Below are 21993 nucleotides of genomic sequence, written 5' to 3'. Positions count from 1 at the left end.
GGTGTTTGATGAGAGGAATGACTAGTGTGTGCAGGAATGGTTAATTACTGGAGGAGAAACGTCCCCTAAATGTCATTATTACAGACTCTGACAGACTATCAGAATTGTAACAGTATTAAAGAACATCAGCATTGTGCAGGTCTGGCAATAGAACCCCAGAAACTTTAGAAGACTTGTAGTTTGTTAATGAAGTCTGTCTTAATTTATTCTCATTGCTTCAATGAAGATTGAGGCTTGTTTTAGAGGACAAATGTCCCGAAATTGAAATAATTCCAAAGAGTTCACAAACTTTCTCTCACAGCTGTATATGATAGTGTTACACTTGTGGATAATTGCAGTGTGTTATTATGTAAATGTCTGGGTTCACTGGAACCTCTTGTTAGGTGTCATTATCTCTACATTAGAATGGCCTGTGTTCTTTTCTTATCTAAACACCATAAACGTCAAAGTAGTAAGTGCGGGTAAAATAAAAAAAAACATGCTAAGCTCAATTAACTCATAAAATGCCTTATGTCTTAAGTTTAGAAAAGAAATCTTTGTAGTTTTTTTTTTTGGAGATGTAGTGGAGCTCCGGCCCTTTCAGCCATGCTCCCATCAAATAGAGCTGCATAGGTTCCTTTTGTTGAAGAATGTGGGTTTGGTTCCTGTGTTCATCCAGAGAGAAAGAAGAAGAACAGCAGTTTAGCCACATGCTGGCCATGATGGGTTGTCACATTTCTCACACTAAATACCCCCCAGTAATAATGAAGATAGTAAAAATAAAAAATCTGATGCTATGTGGTAGACTGATCACTGACCATAATAAAGATTCCACACCAAAAATGTGGACTCCATTTCCTGAGTGGACATGTTTCAAAACAATGTTATATCAAATTGTATCTTAACTGAAGCATTAAAATGCTAATTTTACTACAAAATGACAGTAAACGCAACAGAAATTGAAATGTATGGTGACCATTACTTTCAGAAGACAAAGTTAGAGAACGTGCAACAAACCTGCTGATAACAAGAGTCATCATGCTAAGTGTTATGATTGCGATCGTGCCCCCTAGAATCTTTATAAGGTAAGATAAGATAATCCTTGATTTGTCCCACAATGGGGAAATTCACAGTGCTACAGCAGCAAAAGAAGCAAAAGAATTTTTTAGCCTGCAACATCACACATTTATTATTTACAGTTTTTTATATTATTGAAGGTCTAAAAAGATGAAAATCAATTCAAATTATGTATCAAAACATACTTTATTTTTTAAAAAGAACCTGTTTGGCTGGTTTTGTGTCAGATAGCTAAATATGAGGTATTATTACTGGGATCCAAATAAGAAGTCTAACATAAACATTTAGGCTAACATTAGATGCTAGAGGGTGAACTAGCAGCTTTGAGAGCATCATCTTGCTTGAAGCATAACAATAGTGAGGAAATAAGCAAATTACCATGTAATTTTTTAATTTATTGAAAATCATTTTTATGGGGGCGTTATTTTCTTTACTCTGGAGCCCATAAGGTCCTAGTTACACCTAGTTGGATTTTTCACCCAATTATCTCCCCAGTTTAGTCGTCTCCAATTCCACCCGCTAGTTAGGACTCCCCCAATCACACAATGCTATCAACGCTAGGGGGGTGAAGGCTAACACAGGCTTCCTCCGAGACCTGTGAAGCCAACCACCGCTTCTTTTCGAACTGCCGCTCACGCAACGTCATTGGACAGCCAAACGTGCTTGGAGGAAAGTGCCAACCGCCAGATCTGTTAGGTCAGCTAACAGACGCCTGCGCTGACTAGCGTCGCGTTGAGTGATGGGGGGAGAAGGAGGGGCCATCCTACCCACCCAGAGAGAGCGAGGCCAATTGTGCTCTCTTGGACTCCTGGCTACGGATGGCTGTAGCATCACCAGGGATCGAACTCGCGATCTCCTGATGATAGGGCCAACGCTTAGACAGTTGCGCCACTCGGGAGCCATACACCTAGTTTTTAAAAATTCCCTCTACTTTGCCAAGCCTAGATCTTTATTCTGTACAATGACGGTTCGAGACTGATTCAAATAGTTTAGAAACAATAGCAAATGACAGAAGAATCTCAACGTTTGTCTGAGCACATTGCAATTCTGGATTTGTAATTCAAGCTTTTAGTCATCAATTTAGCATGGTGCTCACCGCACGCCTAAATCAACCCACACTCACCTGGGGTTCTTCTGTACTTGTTAACAGACTTGATTATGTGGTTTCTGACTCTGTATGACTCACTGTTGTCTATAAAATGTAGGCTTCATGGTGGAGTGTGAGTCACAATCCAACACATTTTGATTTCTGATAAATAAATCATGGATTAATTGCTAAAGACTCATCTTTTTATACAATCAACCTGTAAATCTCTGTTACAAATGAAGACAAAACTCTGATTTGAACATTTGTGAGCACTCCAGCTGGAAGTAGCATGAGTACAAATGTGACAACTCGCCCAGAGCTGGATTACGACCCTTTGGTGCCGCTGGGCATTAGAGTCATGGTGCCCCGTCAACATGTACTTCTGCAAACATAACAGTCTCCCTGTCACGCATACCACTTATTCAGTGGTAATAACCAAAGACCTTCTAGTCATTTTTATATATTTTATTCACGACATCTATAGTTTAATTCTCATGAATCTGTGAACAAAACATTCACAAAGATATACTGTTGTGAATTTATGCAGGGGTGAATTTGCTTCTCTCATTGTTTACTTTGAGAGTAACAGCATGTTAAACTAACCCCCCCAAGGAGGCTTTAAAAAAGTGCAACAGCCACCAAAAGGGAGATTCAAATAATGTATGAGTGAATTCTGTGACTTAAATACAAAACTCAGTACACAGAAACAATGTAAAAGGTTACTTTCATTGTACAGATCTTCAGGTTGAATCTGGAGTAATTTTGTCCATTTTTATAGATATGGTATATTTTCATAAAGATAAGGCATATTTGCATAAAGCCATTTATTGGTTTATGTTACTTGTTAGCTACATTAGCCTCAGTTCAAAACTAAAGAATCAAACTTCAGACGCCAAACATGTCTCGGCTGACTGACTATATTTGAAAAATAGGGAAGATTTGTTTTTGGGCAAACTGCCACTTTAAAGGAGAATTGCAATGAAACGTTTAAGATGTAAACAGAGTCATTCAGTGTGGTTTGGTGTGAAATATTCTGTTCTAGAGGAACTTACAGAGTCAGAATTGTTCACAGTGGTGGTGATAGGAACCAGATGTCCACCTCTAAAAGCTCCCTCACAGAAAGTTATTACAGGAAATGGTTATGAATTCACTGCCTGATGTCTGAGACACTGTTTTCTGATAGTTTTGAGAAGATTTTGGCCTAAAATTTGTTTTTAAAATCCACTTTCTTTATTTGTTTACATCTCAATGACGGAATTATGTAGAAATTTTGGAAAAATCAGTGGAATGCCCCTTTGAAGGAACAATGCTTAGTTTTGTACATCTGCTTGCCTGAGTGGAAGATTATTTTCAGAGTTTTATTAGTGTGCTTTGTGAAGAGAGAAGGTACTGAAGACACTGGGACCATTTTTAATTTTTCTTGGACACACTCTGTATGAGACTTGTGGGGAGGAGTCACTGTATGCAAATTTCCATTCATGTAAAACAGTGATACCACCATTAATGAGGACTTCAAAGAGACGGAGCTCATCAAATGAGGACCAAACTAACAGGTTAGTGTGTTCATTTTATTGCATATATGGCTTAAACATTTACAATGAAAGACTTTTACAGAGAAGATTAACTAAAATGAGTCAAAGGAACCTCAAAACCTCTCACTGCCTTTTTATTACAGTAACTCCAGGTAGCTGGTTCTGTTCTCTTGAGGTTAAAGATGAAGATGGTGACTGTGGTGATGGAGATCTTCTGAGCATAGCAACAGCAGGCTTGTATCACGAGCATTCGAAGCAGAGTAGAAACCAAGTGCAGAGTTTTATTCAGGGTGAGCCCAAACCAGAGGTGTGTAGAACAGCCTGAATCTATCCTGTACAAGCTATGTGTTTATTCTTAGATATGACGCAATGATTTAATTCAAAGAGTTGCATGGGGTGAGCACAGGTGCATATATGGTGGCACTACAGAAGCACAGGTGACCACCAGGGGCACCATACAGGTTTTTTTTACTCTGTGCTTTGTGCTGGGCAAACTTACATGCAAAAACCACTTGGAGCACCATAGACCGTAGACCATTGAGAGCAAATGAAATAATGCCCAGAGGTTTCTTGTCGGTTATAAGGTTTGAGCAAGCCACAAAATTTTCATTGCATCTCTTCATTATTGCTAAAACACTGCTGAAGACAATCTGTGGTGCTGCTGGTGCTCCCCTGTGCTTCTGTGGTACCACCATATACACATCTGTGCTCATCCTTGCCACCCAGCATCAGAATTAAATCTTTGCATCACATCTAAAAATAAACCACACATACCAATATAGCTCCTATGCTCTGGCCCCTATTGTGGACTATCATGTACACAATATGAATATTCTAAGGATCCAGCAAAAATACATTATCATTACAATTCTGTGCCTTAAGTAGTTGTAAATGTTGTAAAAGTCTGTAGAGACATTGTTTTGGCTGTTTTGCAACTATATGCAATTAATTTATGCTGTCAAATGTACATTAATTCTCATGCATGATTAATTGCTTGAAATTAAACAGAATGGTGTCACTATGCCATGGTTCACAGTGTAGATGGACTATTTATAATGATGGTTTTGTGTCTTGAATAGTTGTATGTTATTTCCCATTGTCATGTGAAATTTCTGCCATAAAGGCTGAATTACACTGATCACTCATGGACCTCCTGTATAAATCTGTAAAACCCCTCTATTTTCCAAACTGTTTTGCTCTTAAAGGCACTGGGGACATTCTTAATATCCATAGCATCATGAATTGTCAAGATCCAAAACATAAGTTTACAGAGCAAAATCTGACTGCTTCTGCCAGAAGACTTGATTAATTGGCTGATTGACTGAATTTATCTGATGATTAAGATACATAAGATACTGTCCAGCAACCATTACACACATTAAATCACAAAGAATTAAAACACAATAAAGCCCTAAAGCGTTTTCCAAAGTGGCCAACATAAAATGTATAGAAAATGTGTTGTCATGTGTTCATCCTCACCTCAAACCCCCTCAAATGCTGTGGATTTGTGAAAAAGTTTTGTAAAGAGAAAAGGGGCAAAATACCTCACAACTGCTGTGCATCTAGAAAGCATTATGTCACTGTCGCACAAAATCTTGTATCTCCATTTTTATCGTTTGTAGCATAATTTGGAGACTCTTGTTACACTGTGCATTATTTATTATTACATCCCTTTTTAGCTAGCTAGCTAACATATAAATCAGTGTGACACACCATCTGTGTGAAGTATGCAAAGAAAAAGTTGCTTTTTATTGTCCCTGTTTCAGCAGGACAAGAGTGTGGACAAGCAAATAAAACAGAGAGCAAAGAGCAGGGGTCATTTTGTCCTTTCAATAAAAATCAGTTTCTTGTAAAATGTCGCTTAATGTTCAGCTTCTTACGAGGCTGGAGTCAGTTTCTTATTCACTGGCTTCTTGTTCAAATTTTCCCAAATTTTCCACCTTAAATGAATGTACTGCTGCACTATTTAAGGTGGAACAGGAAAATTCAAATGAGAAGCTGGTGAATGAGAAACTGATAGCTTCATGACTTTTTAGTGCAAATAAGTCCATTCGTCTCCAAATTATCGATGTTCATCTTATATCGTTCTCTTTGCCTTTTCGTTAGCTGCTAGTTAGGCGAGACTGTTTTCTGTGTTGCTGTGGTGACCAGCAGTCTGCACCTCAATCTTCAGCATTAAAGGGTGATTTAGCAGTTCTACATTAACTCTGGCATTTAAGACCATTTATTGTGAAAACTGTGTTAGAACTGTGTGTTATAATGAGCAGCAGAGCTTTATCTTACAGCAAAGGAGGAGGATTATGTTATTTTATCTAAAAATCCGTGTGTTGCCGACCCCTGGCTTAGCTTAAGCAGAAAAAACATTTTGGTAATAGTTTATTACTTATAGTACTGCGCAGAGTCAGGGACACTGATAAGAATTTTGAGGCTAAAGTATTGTGGAAGTTTACCAAAGGACCCTCAATGTCATGTCTGTACAGATCTTGCTGAAATGTTTAAATTGTGTTTTATTTCAACAGTTGACAATGCTTTGTACTAAATTGTTTGGTTTGTATTCAGTTGTTTTTGTTGATTTTTGTTAGGAAAAACCTGGAATGATTGACTTTGCCTTTACTTAGTCTAAATTTTTGTTGGATATCACGCCTTTGGTTGTGTAAGTTTGATTGTTGGTTACACTTCAACTTACTTTTTGGTGATCTTTTTGTATATTTGCAGCTTTTGAATTGTATGTTTCTTTTTGGCACATGATTAAATGCAGTGTCTTGTTCACACTATCAGTTGGGCTTGTTTGGTGTGTCAGGTGGAGATACACAAACATTCTGACAATCGCGCTCTTAAAGTAGATAAAAAGTAGTGCACTACTTTTTCTGGAAAAGTAGCTAAATTGTAGCTAGCTACAAATTTTGGGAAATTAGCTACACAGTAGCTAGCTACTACTTTTTCAGTAGCTATCCCAACCCTGGTTATAGTTGTCATTACAATAATGGTCCCCTCCTTTAGAAAGGTACTATATACTCCATTAGTTTCTACATTACCTAGAAATACTATAAAACATGCACAGTTAGCTTATTCTTCAAAAGCAACGCCTGCTGACTCAGTTTTCTCAACAATACTGTAAATCTTAGCAGATGCTCAGTAGAACAGAAGCAATGATAGGATTTCTGCTGCTATCAATTATGGTCAAGTATAATCACACGAGGTGATGTCAGATTTGCTGCAATTATTTATTCATTTCTTTTGGACTTACAGTCAGACAAGAAAGACTCATGCATTTGTAGGAATTTTATGCAGTGATCCACATAGGTCTGTGCATACATCTTTCATATATTTATACCTAGTGGTTACTTCACAACATGAATCGTCACTCAGTCAACCAAAGCTTGTCAGCCCGTACCCTGAGAATGAGCCTTATGGTTATCATATACACATTTCATGTTGCTAATCTTACCTATGCTACATAGTTTGTAAACCTTTCCACAATCACAAAATTTCTGTGGAATATCTGTGACAGGTTCCTCTATAAACAGTTCGTAAGGGGGTATTAGCACTTCAGCCTCATGTGGATGCGCTGATATGGCAGATATATCGGCACCGTAGCATGTGTAGATGATAAAACAAGTTGTTTTTCCAAATTTTAACAGTGCAGGTCTGTGTGAAGAAGAAGCAAATCTACCAAATCTCACAAAGCCGCCTTTTATGTAAACTGTGTCTTCGGTGCGCCGGTGTGTGGTTTGGCATGTTTCTAGAGGATTAATAGTTTGTATGCCATCTGTTATCAGACCAAACGTGTCAAGGTACTATTTTTTACCCTGACCTATTTTTTTATTAAGGTGATCATGAAACTTCTCTCCAGTGTATGCTCGAAGGGCTATCCTTCTCAAGTCATCCCTTTTTAAATCAGAATCCTTTTTGTCTGCTAAACTAAGACCTTCTTTGGCATCATCCCAAGCTGTCTTGAACACACTTTTGGATTCTAGCTCCTTTTTCAGTAAATGCTTTGTAACCTCCTTATACATATTGTCTTGGCATTTCTCAAATTCATCATCAATAGAATCTAGAAATTCATCCATATTGATTTGAAACAAAATAAAACCCATTATAAATAAATACATTGACACTGATACCTGTTACTCATCAGTTAGATGAAAAAACTTATTATTTCAGATTTATCACTATTTCCCCATCATCAACATGTCATATACAACTCAGAAGACATGTGTAGGTTCAAGGGTGGTTTTGGATAGAAATGTCTATATTTGTGTTGTAGTTGATTGATCAAGATCAAGAGTAATATGATCTATATTAACAACTAACATTCACAACAAGTTACAGTCCAGTTCAGTCAGTGATTATATTAACTAAGATCCAGCATCCCAGGCCAGGAAACTGCTCATGTTCTTACAGCTCACTGTAAAAGTTTTATTTCTTTAGTTAATTTTACAATAATGCTAGCTTTCAAATACATGTTGAGGTGAAGCTCATGTTAGCGAGAAGACAGGGTGTCTGACAGGATGTGTAGCAAAGAAGCTGCTGGTGTTTTCAGAACAATGGACAGACCTACCCAGAGTCCAGTGTGTTTGATTACTTCAGAAAATGATCAACCAGCTTCTAAGAACTTTGGAGGTGTGTCTGCAGATTTCTTTGAGAAACCGAAAGTGAGTCTCCTGAAGAGAATAGAAGCTGGACACACACTGAACACTGACATGGCTAATATATTTAGTTATAAAGTTCTGTGTAATTTTCTGATAAATACGTTTTCTTCATTCCAAAATTCTAACAAAATTGAGCAAAATGAAACCACCAATTTTCTTTTGAATGTTTAGTAACTTCAGCCCCATTAATATATATATATATATATATAATATATATATATATATATATATATATATATATATACAGCCCAAAATGACTTGGAAAAAAGTCTGGTTCCACTGGCTTACAGTAAAAGTAAGTCAACGTAAGTCAAAGTCTTTTCCTGTAGAGTTAGCATTTTGGAGATACAAGGTTTTCTTCCAACAACAGCGATATATAACCAATAAAACATAAAACATGACAGGGAGTGTGTTCTAACATCACAGTGAATCTTCAAATACACCTCTAATTCTGAGATGAAATGACTCAGAGAAGACCACATATATAGGCTGCCATGAATAGTTTAACCATTAAATGTAATGGATTTCTGCTGAAAAAACCCACAGAAACCGTTTCTAGTGGTTCCTATTGGTTTAATAATAGGTTTTGGCTTTTTGAATGGGGTGATATCACAATGTAAAGGATCCTAAAAGTTAAACAGGTGACGAATAGCTGATTCCATATACTTTTAATGGTTTCCTAATGGGATCTAGGTGTTCTACAGGAAACTAGTTGTAACCGTTAACGGTAACCATTAAGCCAATTCAAATTAGAAAGCCAAACCGTTAGCAAGGATCATTAAAATATAAACACCGTCGACTGCGCAGGTGGAGCTCGATAGAGTGCAGAGTTACACTGAAAGCGAAAGTACATTTTCAGTGACGTCTCAGTAAACACAGAGAGAGTATCCTGAAGAAGCAGGACGCAGAAGAGCTAAGAGTAAGTCTGATCATCCTGGTTCAGCAGAACAACGACTTTCCTCCGGCTAGAAAAGGAGACAAGGTAGAAAATGTACTATCATTACTGGAGTCAACAGCAAAGCGCCTTTACTTTACTTAGCTTCGACGTCACTGCGCAGCTCTGAGCGGCAGCGACAGGTACAGTTTCAGCTGCTCAAATTTCTCAGCGAGGAAAAAAATATCATGGATTTTTATCGCGATAAACTAGAAGTTTAATTTAAGTCGCGTTTGCGATGTATTTATAGTGTTATGATTCATATTTATCCAGTAGAGCAGTCTGCTGCCCCCTTGTTATCTTAATCGAGCAGAGTTGGTTTAATATCTGTCATTTCTCCGGTCTGTTTCTCAATAACTGAACGTCGAAATGATCAGTGGAATAAATGTTCTCTCAGAAGCGTCGTGTGTGTTTACTTTTGTAAACAGGATCTCGGCGAACTTCCGTCTTTTAGAAAAGCCTACCAAAAAAATAAAAAATCGCCAGCTAAGGGACCGTCTCAAAAGAGCCCGAGCACAGTAAAAATGTGGACTTCTGCCGCATGCTGAGTACACATCGGTGTACATATCAAAGTTATTCCCATACCACATAAATATTAGTTGTTTTAAATGCTTCCATATTAACACATTGGTGTTATACATTTTAATGAATATTTAACATAACCCAACTGTTATTGTGTTACATCTACTAAATATAAACTCCTAAAATACACATAGCAAAGATAGAGCAGACATCTAAGCCTGGTACAACTTCCAGTTTCCAAAAATGTCCATTTGTCTATAGTTTAATGGCTGTTTTTGCGTAGTCCAGTCATCATTATGATACATATAGCGATATTACCTGTATTAAAGAAAGTGGCCGTTCACAATACACAATTGTAACATCCTCCTGTGCCTTATCTGTGTTTTTCTCTGTTTCTGCCTTTGTTTCCTTGTTTTCCTGTGCCATGCGCCTTTGTTTATGTCTGCCCTGTGCCTTTGTTTTCTAGTCCATATGCTTGTGTTGTTGTATAAGCTCCTTCCCTGTCCTGCCCTCTTCAGCCCACACCTGTTTCTTGTTTCTGGCTCCACCTTTGTTAAGTGTGCTCAGCTGTTTCTCATCTTGAGTGTTGTATAAATACCCCTCTGTTTCTCTTGTTTCTTGGCTAGCATTGCTCTTGTACACTTGTGCTCTTTGGGCTCAGGTCGTGGTCTCAATTCGTGCTCTCACGCTCGTTGTCAGTTCTGTGTTTGAGTTCATGTTCATAGTGTTTGGTTTTCACTGCTTGAGTTTTCTTTGTAGTTAATGTTTACTAGTTTTCTTACTCAGTTTAGTTGTGTTTTCTATTTTATTCATGGATCAGAATGCTATTTATGTTTCTGCCTGTTTTTTTGGAGGTTCAGAATAGGGACTATAACAAAGGACACCCGCACCTGTACCCCATCTCCTGTTATGCTTCAGCAGCCCCAACTTTATAACAATATGTATCATAATATTTTGACACAAAGTGCACTAGCAATATCACATTTAAAATTGCTATTGCTATTATTCAATATTTCACATACTGCACTGCAGTAAATCCAATTAAACAGGACTAATTATGATCTCTTTGTAATGAAACATGCAGTTGGTCGGTTCTTTAAGCATGATATTTGTAATGTGCTCAGAAAAGCATATTGTGTATCACAATAGCAAAATTGATCATGATAATGCTAAAATATTGTCATTGTTGCTAATTAAAAAGGTAATTTAACTTCAACTGTGATAAATGTGGTGCAACTGCAACTTGTATTTGACTAATGTAACTTGCCTTGCTAGCATGTTGGTTCCACTGAAATTAAATTAGACACTAATGCTGCACCCACTTGGCTTGTTGGGGATTTTTTTCTTGGAGACATGCATTCAAAGTTTTTTTTATACCAAAACAAATTGCTCAACTAACTCGTTAAGCTCTAAAGGGCTACTGTGTCATCCTGTTGATTCTTATTGAATCCTAATGATGCCAGACTGATTTGTGTAAAGCTGCATTATGTAAGATATGGAAAAGGATGTGAAGTCTGAAGTAATAAAAATCAGAGTTGGGAGCTTTTTCTGACCACATCATACATCTTTATGTATTAACGCACAGGCTCAGAAAGGTCTGGTGCGATGTTTATGTTTCAGATGATCTCAAAATCAACATTATACTGATGAAGATATGATGACAATAGTAGATAATTCACTCACATCCTCAGAAGATGCGTCCTTCACCAAGTTCTCTTTAAATTCTCTTTCAATGTGCTTGCAACAACAAATGTCACAAAATGTACAAAATGTTGTGTGCATTACACATTTCCACCAGAGAGGTCACCAAATCCTCACATTTTAAATTATGAATATCTTTATTGTGTGTCACATAAATACATTTCAGATATTGACACAATGATACATGTCAATATTTGAAATGTATTTGTGTGATACATTTTGAGCTTAAGCCAGCAGAAGAGCTTGAAGTACTGGCTTGAGATGTGGTTACACTAGAGAAGTGCATTTCTAAATGAGTGAATAATAATATACACTGATAGGATTCTCATCCAAACTCATATCTGCAGGCACACTAACTTTAAAATCACTTGTTCTACCTGAAACGTCTGTGACTGTTTAACAGACAGTTTGTAGGACCTGACCAAAGCGCTACATCCAAATTAATGACCATGTGTGTGTGATTGTAGGTTGGGAGTACAAGGACAGATCAGAAGATCTTCAAAATGAGTACATCTGATGAGGATTATCAGCTTTTCAAAGATAAAAGGTGAAAAAATTATATGTAACATCATATGAAATGTTTGACAATTACTTGTATCATTATTTAGATAAATGCACTGTAATCTATGACAGCAGAAACCAAAAATTAATGTACTGTTGTAGATATAAATGTGTGTGTGTGTGTGTGTGTGTGTGTGATGTGAGTGTTTTAAGCTGGATGAATATTCACATAAATAAAAACTGAAGGCAAAATTTAATGTTGTAATTAGGATGTGGTTTCTGTTTAGTCCGGTTAAAAAAGGAGATTAGATTCACCTGAACGCAGCTGTGTGTCCATAAAGACTGACCAGTCAAAGGATTTTCCAATGGAGTCCAGGGAAGCAGAATCTTCAAAGTCATGGTGAGGAAAGACTCAGGGGGAATTGTTTTATTAGTATGTGTTAATACAGTCATTGTATATTTGGAAAAAGATGCATTATATTATAAAAATACAAAATTAGGCAAATATTTCATCTCTAAGACTAGTTGAAATAAAGCAAATTTCAATAAGTTTGAGGGTTTTTATTTGCTATTGCAAATATATTGATTGGAACTGAAATATTTTATTTATTTATATATATATATATATATATATATATATATATAAATGTAAATGTATCTAAATGTAAAAGTAAATAGTACTGCTCTGAAATGCAAACATGTTCTGTTGTATTTAGCCGGCTTCAAAAAGAGAGATCAGATTCACCTGAACCCAGCTGTGTGTCCATGAAGAGTGACCAGTCAAAGGATTTTCGAATTATGTTCAGGGAGGGTGACTCTTTCCCTGAAGCAAGGTAAGAAAGGAGCCTATTACACTAAACAGAGCAGCAGTGTTAATTATCATGTACAGGTGTATTTATACATGTAACCTCTCAAAATCCCTGACTAATTAATTTGGTTTCTTTCTCTTTTTTTAAAGTGTTGAGCAGAGTCAAGCAACACATTCACATGAATTTCACTCAGACGTCAAGGTATGCACATCATGTCATCAAAAGTTTAGGGACATGTAGCATTTGCAAAATGTCTTTAATAAATTAACAATTTGCAAGTAAAGTTTTTTTTTTTTTTGCAAAATTAATGGAACATCTGATAAAATTTGTTTCTTGGGAGTTAAGCTAAAGGCTAAATAAAGATAATTTAATGAACATATGTACCCAATCAATGATAAAGTTCACTTATTCTTCATTCATCCACCAGAGAGAATGCATGGCATACATTAAGCTTTTAATGGTCAACAAATCATTAAACAAGTGTTGAAGTTTTGTGTGTGAATTTACAGACAACCTTTTACAGAAAGAAGAGTCAGTATTGTTCATATTTTAGCCTTGGCCCATTTCTTTGCCCATTTTATATTGTATATTTCAGAGGCCCATTTTATATTTCAGGGGCAGGAGCACCAAGTTGTCTTCTCATCAGAACGGACCTCTGTGTATCAGCAAAGGTTTAAGTCCAAAATGCAGGAGAAATTTCAGATAATTAATGAAGGAATCTCAAAGCAAGAAGCCTCAACCCTTCTGAATATGGTCTACACAGAGCTCTACATCACAGAAGGTGAAAGTGGAGAAATGAATGATGAACACGAGGTGAGACAGATTGAAGCAACGTCAATACGGGCAGCAACAGAGGATACACCAATCAAATGCAATGACATCTTTAAACCCCAACCTGGACATAACAACCCCCTCAGAACTGTGCTGACCAAAGGCATTGCTGGAATTGGAAAAACTGTGTCAGTGCAGAAGTTCATTCTGGACTGGGCTGAAGGGAAAGCAAATCAGGATGTGCACTTCATATTTCCATTTCCTTTCAGGGGGTTAAATTTGATGAAGGGTAAAAATCTTAGTTTGATAGACCTTCTTTGTCAATTTTTCTCTGACATAAAGGAATTAAAACCCGAGGATTATCATCAGTACAAAGTCATGTTCATCTTTGATGGTTTGGATGAGTGTCGACTTCCTCTAGACTTCCAGAACAATGAGAGCATTTGTGATGTAACAGAGACAGCTTCAGTGGATGCTCTTCTGACAAGCCTAATCAAGGGAAGACTGCTTCCCTCTGCTCTTATCTGGATCACTTCTCGACCAGCAGCAGCCAATCAGATCCCTCCTGAGTGTGTTGATCAGGTAACAGAGGTCCGAGGGTTCAGTGATCCTCAGAAGGAAGAGTATTTTAGAAAGAGAATCAGTGTTCAAAACCTTGTTGATAAAATCATCACACATATAAAGTCCTCAAGAAGTCTCTACATCATGTGCCACATGCCAGTTTTCTGCTGGATTTCAGCCATTGTTCTGGAGAGGATGTTGGGTGAAGCAGAGAGCGGGGCAATCCCAAAAACTCTGACTCAAATGTTTACAAACTTTCTGATCTATCAGACCAAACAAAGGAGGCAGAAGTTTCTTCAAAGAAGTGACTCTTATCCTGACCAGATCAACGAGTGTATTCGTGCACTGGGAAAGCTGGCTTTTCAACAGCTTGATAAAGGCAACCTGATCTTCTATGAGGAAGACCTAAGGGAGTGTGGCATTGATGTCAAAGAAGCTTCTGTGTACTCAGGTATTTGCACCCAAATCTTCATAGAAGAGAATGCACTGCACCTAAAGAAGGTATACAGCTTTGTTCACCTGAGTGTTCAGGAATATCTTGCAGCTCTGTATGCATTTCTCTCTTTCATCAACAAAAATGTCCCAGGACAGCAAACTCTTGGCTTCTTATGCTTCTCTGAGAAGACAACAATGTCTGACTTTCTCAAGAGTGCAGTGGATAAGGCCTTACAGAGTGAGAATGGACACCTGGACCTTTTCCTCCGCTTTCTTCTTGGTCTCTCAGTAAAATCCAATCAAACTGCCTTACAAAGCCTGCTGACACAAAAAGAAAGCCACAGCAATGAGGAAATTATAACATCCATAAAGGAGAAGATCAAAGATGACCCAGTTCCAGAGAAGTCCATTAATCTCTTTCACTGTCTGAATGAATTGAATGACCATACTTTGCTGCAGGAAGTTCAGGCATACTTGAGCAGAAGAAAAAGGCATCGCCTCCATGGCGTCAGCCTTTCTCCTGCACAGTGGTCTGCTCTGGTGTTTGTGATTCTGGATTCAGCTGAAGAACTGGAGAAGTTTGACCTGTGGTGTTATGAACCAACAGAAGCATGTTTGTTGAAGCTGTTACCAGTAGTCAAAGCATCCAGAATAGCTTCGTAAGTGTTTTCATTCCATATTACATCTAGGGTTGGTAAAAATATGATGTTTTGTCTAGTATATTTAGTAGGCTTACTAAATATGCTGACTAGACAGTTGGTTTGTCATATTCTTCAAGACTTGCAGAGATCTGAAATTTTTTGGCCACAATGTACGATACAAGTTTTTAGAATACAAATGACCCAGAGTCGCATATAATTGTTCAACTAAGTTCTTTGACCTTAGGTCCAATTCCAGGTTTCTTTTTTGTGTTAGGTACATGCTAAATGCTTTATTTCCAGATGCTTTCAAGATATGTGTGGTCAGATCTTTACTGAAGAAAACCAATGTTCTTCAGTTTTATGTTTCTAAATGCCAAAGTAAAATACAACAACATTTATTTGTATAGCGCTTTTTACAACTAGTGTTGTCTCAAAGCAGCATTACAGAAAAACAGTTTATTGAAGGGTTATCAAAAGAATAAAAAAGAAAATAAAGGAGCCCATGTAAAGACATAAGGAACCAAATCCAGGTCCAAGCTTTCCATGAGCAAGCCAGAGTCAACAGTGGCAAGGAAAAACTCCCTAGGAGTAAGAGGAAGAAACCTCGAGAGGAACCCAGGCTCAAGGGAGGAACCCATCCTCCTCTGGTGAAATATTAGAAAACATAACATTTACACAAACAACTGATTTTCTAAATGAAAGTTTTTAAACATTTTCAGATCAGATCATAGCACTGAATCAATATTGCTGAAAACATTAAATGGTTTTAGAGTCAGCGTCAATAGAAACATGTATGTCTTTCTAGATTTAAGTGTTACATTTGAGAAAATACATAATTTCATTCTTAGAAACTGCCTTGAGTATAGTCCTATCATTGGCCTCTCATTCTTACAAACTGCCTCGAATATTGGCCTCTCAGGAGTATCTTAAAGTGATTTTACACATATCCTAAAAGAGGAAAATACTGTGTTTAGTCTAAGAACCATATATGGAAAGTGTGATATTATTTGTGGTATATCTAAGGGTCCTGTACTAAGCCAATATATTACAATGAATAAGTAAATGAAAAACAAACCCTCTTTATTGAGAACAGAGCAAAGAGAACAACATATTTAAGTAAACTTTTAATGTTTAATCACCTACTTAAAACATTCAAATGTGGTATGGTAATTTTTCCCATAGGCTGTGTAAGTGTAATCTCACAGAGAGAAGCTGTGCAGCTTTGGCATCAGTTCTCAGCTCAAAGTCCTCTTGTCTTAGAGAGCTGGATATGAGCAACAATAATTTGCAGGATTCAGGAGTGAAAATGCTCTCGGTTGGACTCAGGAGTCCACACTGTAAACTGGAGATACTCAGGTGAGATCATTACTTCCATAGTATATATCCAAGATCAATAAAATTCATTCAGAAAAACTAAGTATTCTAAAATGATTTACTTCCCAGACTGGGTGAATGTAATCTAACTGAGGAATGCTGTGCAGTTCTCAACTCAGCTCTCAGTTCAAATCCCTCATATCTGAGAGAGCTGCGTCTCAGCAGGAATAATCTGCAGGATTCAGGAGTGAAGCTGCTCTCTGCTGCACTGAAGAACCCAAAGTGTAAACTGGAAAAACTGAGGTGAGCTTTTCATCTTCCATGTTGTGCTTTTTGTTCCTCTCACCCTCTCTCTTACACAAGCATTGTTTGTTTATGCCTCTCAATCTCACAAACCACCCAATGAACAATAGATAGTAGTAGACCAAAATAAAATTATTGCCATTGATTCCAATAACAAATAAAACTTTTAACATCCCAGGCTAATTATACCCTAAGATTTATTAGTTGGTGATTACACAGATATAATGCAAACTGAGTTATTTTTAAGTTATAGAGGTCTGTAACTGCCAGCAGGTCCTGCCCATTTATGTTAATTATGCAATTGCATATGTTGCCTAGATGATGTGTCTTGTTGGTGCTTGTGACTATAACTGACAGCACTATTTTGTGGCTAGAATACTATAAGCATGATGCTGAGGAAGGCTGTTATATATATTTTTTGTTTCTTTTTGTTTTTTTGTCAGCTGATAAAATTTTATACAGTCAAATGTTCTAAAATAGCTCCAATACTTTGAGTAAAACAGTCCTTAAACCAAAAAAGACAAATAAAATCAGCCCAGCAGTCTCAGTGAAGCATAATTACCATATTTGTATGAAATTAACATTCAGAATAAATTTACAATATATTTACAATATGTTTAGAATCCATAATGATCTAGTACATTAGGAAAACATGGGCATTTTTTCTCTTTTGTTATTAATTCACATTGTTGCTTGCCATCACTTGTTAGCATTTTTTCTTGTAATCTTTTAAATGACGTTTATTCATTCTTTCTGCATTGATTTATCAGTCTACTCAGGCTTTAGCAGAGCTTGGTACCACTGAGATTAACAACTGATCACAATGATTTATCAGTCTACTTAGGCTTTAGCAGAGCTCAGTAACACTGAGATTAATAACTGATCACATTGATTTATCAGTCTACTCAGGACTAGCCAAAATAACGTTTGGTAAAGAAACTGTTAATTTAGCTACATGCAGTGCACTGATATAAAAATAAAGCAACAATGGTGTTTTTTTTCCAAGATTTTTTTTTATTTAGTCAGAAAGTATTCCAGAAGTACTTTCCTAAAAATGTGAAGAGTAACTGTATTCTGAATATTGCCTTTACAAAATGTAAATTGGACTGAATATAAATACTTTACTTCTGTACTCTAAATGCATATTTCCAATACTTGTATTCCATAACATCCCAACCCTACACACTGTGAAAATTTTTGCTCCTCTCCACATTCTAACATCAGTCAATACATCCATGCATTTCAAAAGGGTGCATTTTGCACTGAAACTCAGAACAAGAAATATTCTAAATAGAATATAGTACATAAGCATAGCAAAAACATTTGTAGAGAAAAACAGCATGAATTAAAAACTCACCCGTTACCTTTTTACAGTCCTTATACTTGATTGATGAACTTAAAATTAAGCACCCAAGTGTCTGCACACCTGATGGCCATGTTTGATCAGTTGGTTCACAGGTCTGGTAAGGTGTGTGAAAGGCAGTGCCTTGAAATGGTCACATCATGTTAGATTTCTGTGTCTAATGTAGAAAAGTGTGTTTAGTGGTCTGCAAAACACTGTGTATAGTGTTTTGCTAAAAGTGTGAGGCCGCGAACGTGCCTATAGTTGTGCAGATCTGGGCTGAGGTTTTGCTCCTTCAGTGTCAGGTTTCACTAACTGTGTTATTTTTAAATTTAGTGTGTAAGCAATCGTAAAAAACTGTATTATGCAACAGTGAATATAAGAGTATATTGGTTTGTATGGTGACCGACAAGATCCTATGCACAAAGGAAATACAATATCTGTGATGGAAACTCACAGAACGAAGTTGATAAGACCACAGATACTCACATTCCAGCACATTTTGGTTATCTTAGCTGGCTAGTTAGCTATCTAACATGTCATAGCTGTACTGCAGGTGTTTTCAGTCCTGGTGTTGTTATTTGAAATTTTACAGTTACGATCTACAGTTAATTCCAAATAGGATGCAGTGATGTTATCTACTCAAGTTTTACTGGTTTACCTACTGTTACTGGTGAATATTTATTCTGCGAGTTTCAATAACTCCATCCTCGTTGAGTGTTCTCCATTACTGTTGTCAGATTTCTGTCATTTTGCTAGCACCTCTATGGCCATGTGGCTTTACTTTACTATATATATATGTGTGTGTGTGTGTGTGTGTGTGTGTGTGTGGATCACACAAGTAAATATCTGCACAGGCACAGGATATTTTTTATTTTTATATATATTTTAAGTTTTTTTTTTTTCTTTGCAGGCTGAGTTACTGCAGTATTACAGAGGAAGGCTGTGTTGCTCTGTCTTCAGCTCTGAAATCAAACCCCTCACACTTGAGATATTTAGAGATGGGAAGGAATAAACTAGGACAGTCAGGAGTAAAGCAGCTCTCTGATCTACTGGCAGACTCACATTGCAAACTGGAGATACTCAGGTGAGTAATGGTCATTCATTGGACACCAAGACCATTTCTGAACATTTCAGGACCCTGAGCAACACTTTAATCATATTAGCCTGTTTACAAGAATGTGATTTGTTTCCTTTTCTCTACAGGTTGTTTGACTGCTGTATTACAAAGGAAAGCTATGCTTGCCTGATTTCAGCTCTGAGGTTGAACCCTTCACACCTGAGAGAGCTGAATTTGGGCTATAGTAATCCAGGAGAGTCAGGAGTGAAACTGCTCTCTGAATTACTGGCAGATCCACAGTGTAAACTCGAGTTATTAAAGTGAGTTCTCTATTTTTACTAGTCATAACATTTATTACACCAGTATAACTGGTATTGTCATTTATGCTGATACTTTCAAGTGAAAATCTCTTGGAAACACATGGGTTTTCCTAAAGTGTTCAAGTTGTAATCTGAGAGAATAAAGAATTCTGCATTTTTTTCTGCAGGTTGCATGAGAGCAACATTACAGATGAAGGCTGTGCTGCTCTGGCTGCAGGTCTAAAATTAAACCCTTCCTACCTAAGAGAACTGGATCTGAGCAAGAATAAATTAGGAGAATCAGGATTGAAGCTGCTCTCTGCCTTAGTGGAGGATAAAACATTCAAACTACAGAAAATCGAATTGTTGGTTTTTTAAAGCCTTTAAATTATTTGTCAAACACAATAACAAGTTATTGCTAAATGCTCTAAAAGGTCTGCCAAAGAATCTCTGAGTGTCACAGTAATTTCTGAATGTTCAGAAAGGAGTGAAAAATCTAGATCTAGAACAACCAAAGTTTATTATTATAGTAATTGTGTTTGGGTTTACTCAAAGGAAAATGAGAAAATATTTATTAGTAAATGAATGAATTAATTGGAGTATAAGTTAAAGATGCCAAATGTAGTCGACCGTTTTATGTAAGAAGTGTGCTTCTTTTTGAACTGGAGCTGTGAGGTTAATTTTGCTAATGTTATAATCATGTATCATGAAAACGTGATCTAGATCTTGCTGTTCATTGAGTCAATGATTGAGCAGGTCGTAGGGAAGCTCCAGTTGGAATGTAGCAATAGCAGGTTAGTTCACACGTAAACTGGATTCTGGTCTGTTTATTCTCGCATAAACATGCTGCTAAATCATCAAAAATGTTTTGTTAAGCTAAATAAGAAAAGTTACAGAAAATCTTGCCATTCCGAAGATAATTAAACCTGAAGCTGCTGTCTGAGTGCATTTTATTTAGTCTGGAGCATCAAGTGATTAGCAGCAGCATCTTTATACACATGAAGCTTTATGTGAGTCCACATTTCATCCTGAATGGACCTGATTTAAGCTCAGTGACCAGCATTCTAAAACACATTTTATCACTTTAGATCATTCATAAAAATCTGGACATTCAACTTTTGTTATCATCAAAGCTTTTAAATGATGGCTGTAATAGAGAACTTTCTCTGAGACAACCGGGAGAGTTGTATGTATTTCTTATTTAGAGTGTAAATACACTGATCCATGTGCTAAATATGTATGTGTATATTTCATGATATAGTTTATTTCACATATCATTTCATTTGTACATGGTGCACATCTCTCTTTCTGTGTACGTCTTGTAGAACATAACATATCATTATATGTTAAAGCACATTATGGATTTCCAGAAAAATTTAATGTCTGGACTTTTGATTGTCATTGAGAAGAAAATGAAATTTTAAGTTGTCAGTCTTAACATTTATAGGCAAAATAGTCCCCAAAGAAAACTTATTATTTCAGATTTTCCACTATTTTCCATCATCAACATTCCATATAAACTCAGAAGACTCGTGTAGGTTCACTGGTGGTTTTGGAGAGTAAATAAAACGTTTATATTTGTGTTGTAGTCATGGCGACCCCTGGTTCCTATCACCACCACTGTAAAGAAATCTGAACCATTTCACACCAAACCACTCTGAATTATTGGATTATGCAGAAATGATGAAAAATCAGTGGGATTCTGTTTTATTCTCTCAGACAATCTGTACCAGTGAATGAGAGTCTAACCTCATTTTCGTAAGATACTTGAAGCTTTGCTCTGCTGTTTTGTTCTGGAGACTGAAATAAAAAAAAAGAAAAGATGAATATTCTTATCTTTCAACATGCAAACAAATAAATTGGACAAAGCTTAGACTGATCATTATTGCCTAAATGTATTGGGTTAATTCACAGTGGTGTGTAGTGAAATTAAGTGGGTCATAAACAGTGACAGTGTACACTGAAGTAATCATTTACTAAATATACACAGTAAATTAATAATCACTCCATATTATTCCATATACATACTGATCTGAGTCTGCAGTCAGACGCTGTCAGCAGCTCAGCTCTTCATGCTGAGTCGTTCATTAGAGAAGCTCTTGAACTGAGTCACTCAGAGTCATGTTACCCCACCAAAAACACCTGTTTCCTCCACCTGTTTACATTCTGTTAATGAAATGGACGATGGTCCAATGGAAGAACTATCCTGGGGTTTAACACCCTTTTCCACCAAGGTCCATCTATTCATCACTAGAAAGCTTGGAGGCTCACAGGAAAAAAAAGCTATATATAGATTATAAAATATATACAGGAGGATCATTTGTACCAACAATGATCACACTGCACAACACATATTCACTATGTTGGGACATAGTGACAGGACAGACTCACTGAGCACCAGCTGGACATTACATTACATCTACTTATATTACTATGTACTGCCACCTTGTCTATGCATCTATGCACATTGCAT

At 36.8% G+C, this 21993-nt stretch overlaps 1 protein-coding gene across 2 annotated transcripts; it reads left to right on the top strand.

Moving 5' to 3' along the window:
- The first annotated feature begins 9121 nt into the window (after positions 1 to 9121).
- On the top strand, positions 9122 to 21127 carry LOC118804006 (NACHT, LRR and PYD domains-containing protein 3-like). 2 transcript variants are annotated; one of them, XM_036564592.1, is made up of 11 exons: positions 9122 to 9246; positions 11952 to 12031; positions 12273 to 12385; positions 12702 to 12818; positions 12944 to 12995; positions 13410 to 15220; positions 16385 to 16558; positions 16646 to 16819; positions 19075 to 19248; positions 19368 to 19541; positions 19709 to 21127. In XM_036564592.1, exons 3-11 carry the CDS (start codon positions 12351 to 12353, stop codon positions 19896 to 19898), a joined length of 2901 nt encoding a protein of 966 aa, XP_036420485.1. In that variant the 5' UTR covers positions 9122 to 9246; positions 11952 to 12031; positions 12273 to 12350; the 3' UTR covers positions 19899 to 21127. The 2 variants fall into 2 exon arrangements, with proteins under 2 accessions (XP_036420485.1, XP_036420486.1); XM_036564593.1 differs by having other exon boundaries at positions 9187 to 9309.
- The last annotated feature ends 866 nt before the right edge of the window (positions 21128 to 21993 follow it).

Source organism: Colossoma macropomum, unplaced genomic scaffold (genome assembly GCF_904425465.1).
Source record: "Colossoma macropomum unplaced genomic scaffold, Colossoma_macropomum, whole genome shotgun sequence".
Taxonomy (NCBI): domain Eukaryota; kingdom Metazoa; phylum Chordata; class Actinopteri; order Characiformes; family Serrasalmidae; genus Colossoma; species Colossoma macropomum.
Note: the sequence above shows the minus strand (reverse complement) of the source record. Positions and strands in the feature narration are given on the sequence as shown.

Bases quoted from the DNA above. Each gene is read 5' to 3' on its own strand.
- LOC118804006 (XM_036564592.1), top strand. From the start codon at position 12,351: ATGGAGTCCAGGGAAGCAGAATCTTCAAAGTCATG. The intron at 16,559-16,645 runs GTGAGATCATTA...TTTACTTCCCAG, and splicing joins TGTAAACTGGAGATACTCAG to ACTGGGTGAATGTAATCTAA. The intron at 19,542-19,708 runs GTGAGTTCTCTA...TTTTTTCTGCAG, and splicing joins TGTAAACTCGAGTTATTAAA to GTTGCATGAGAGCAACATTA.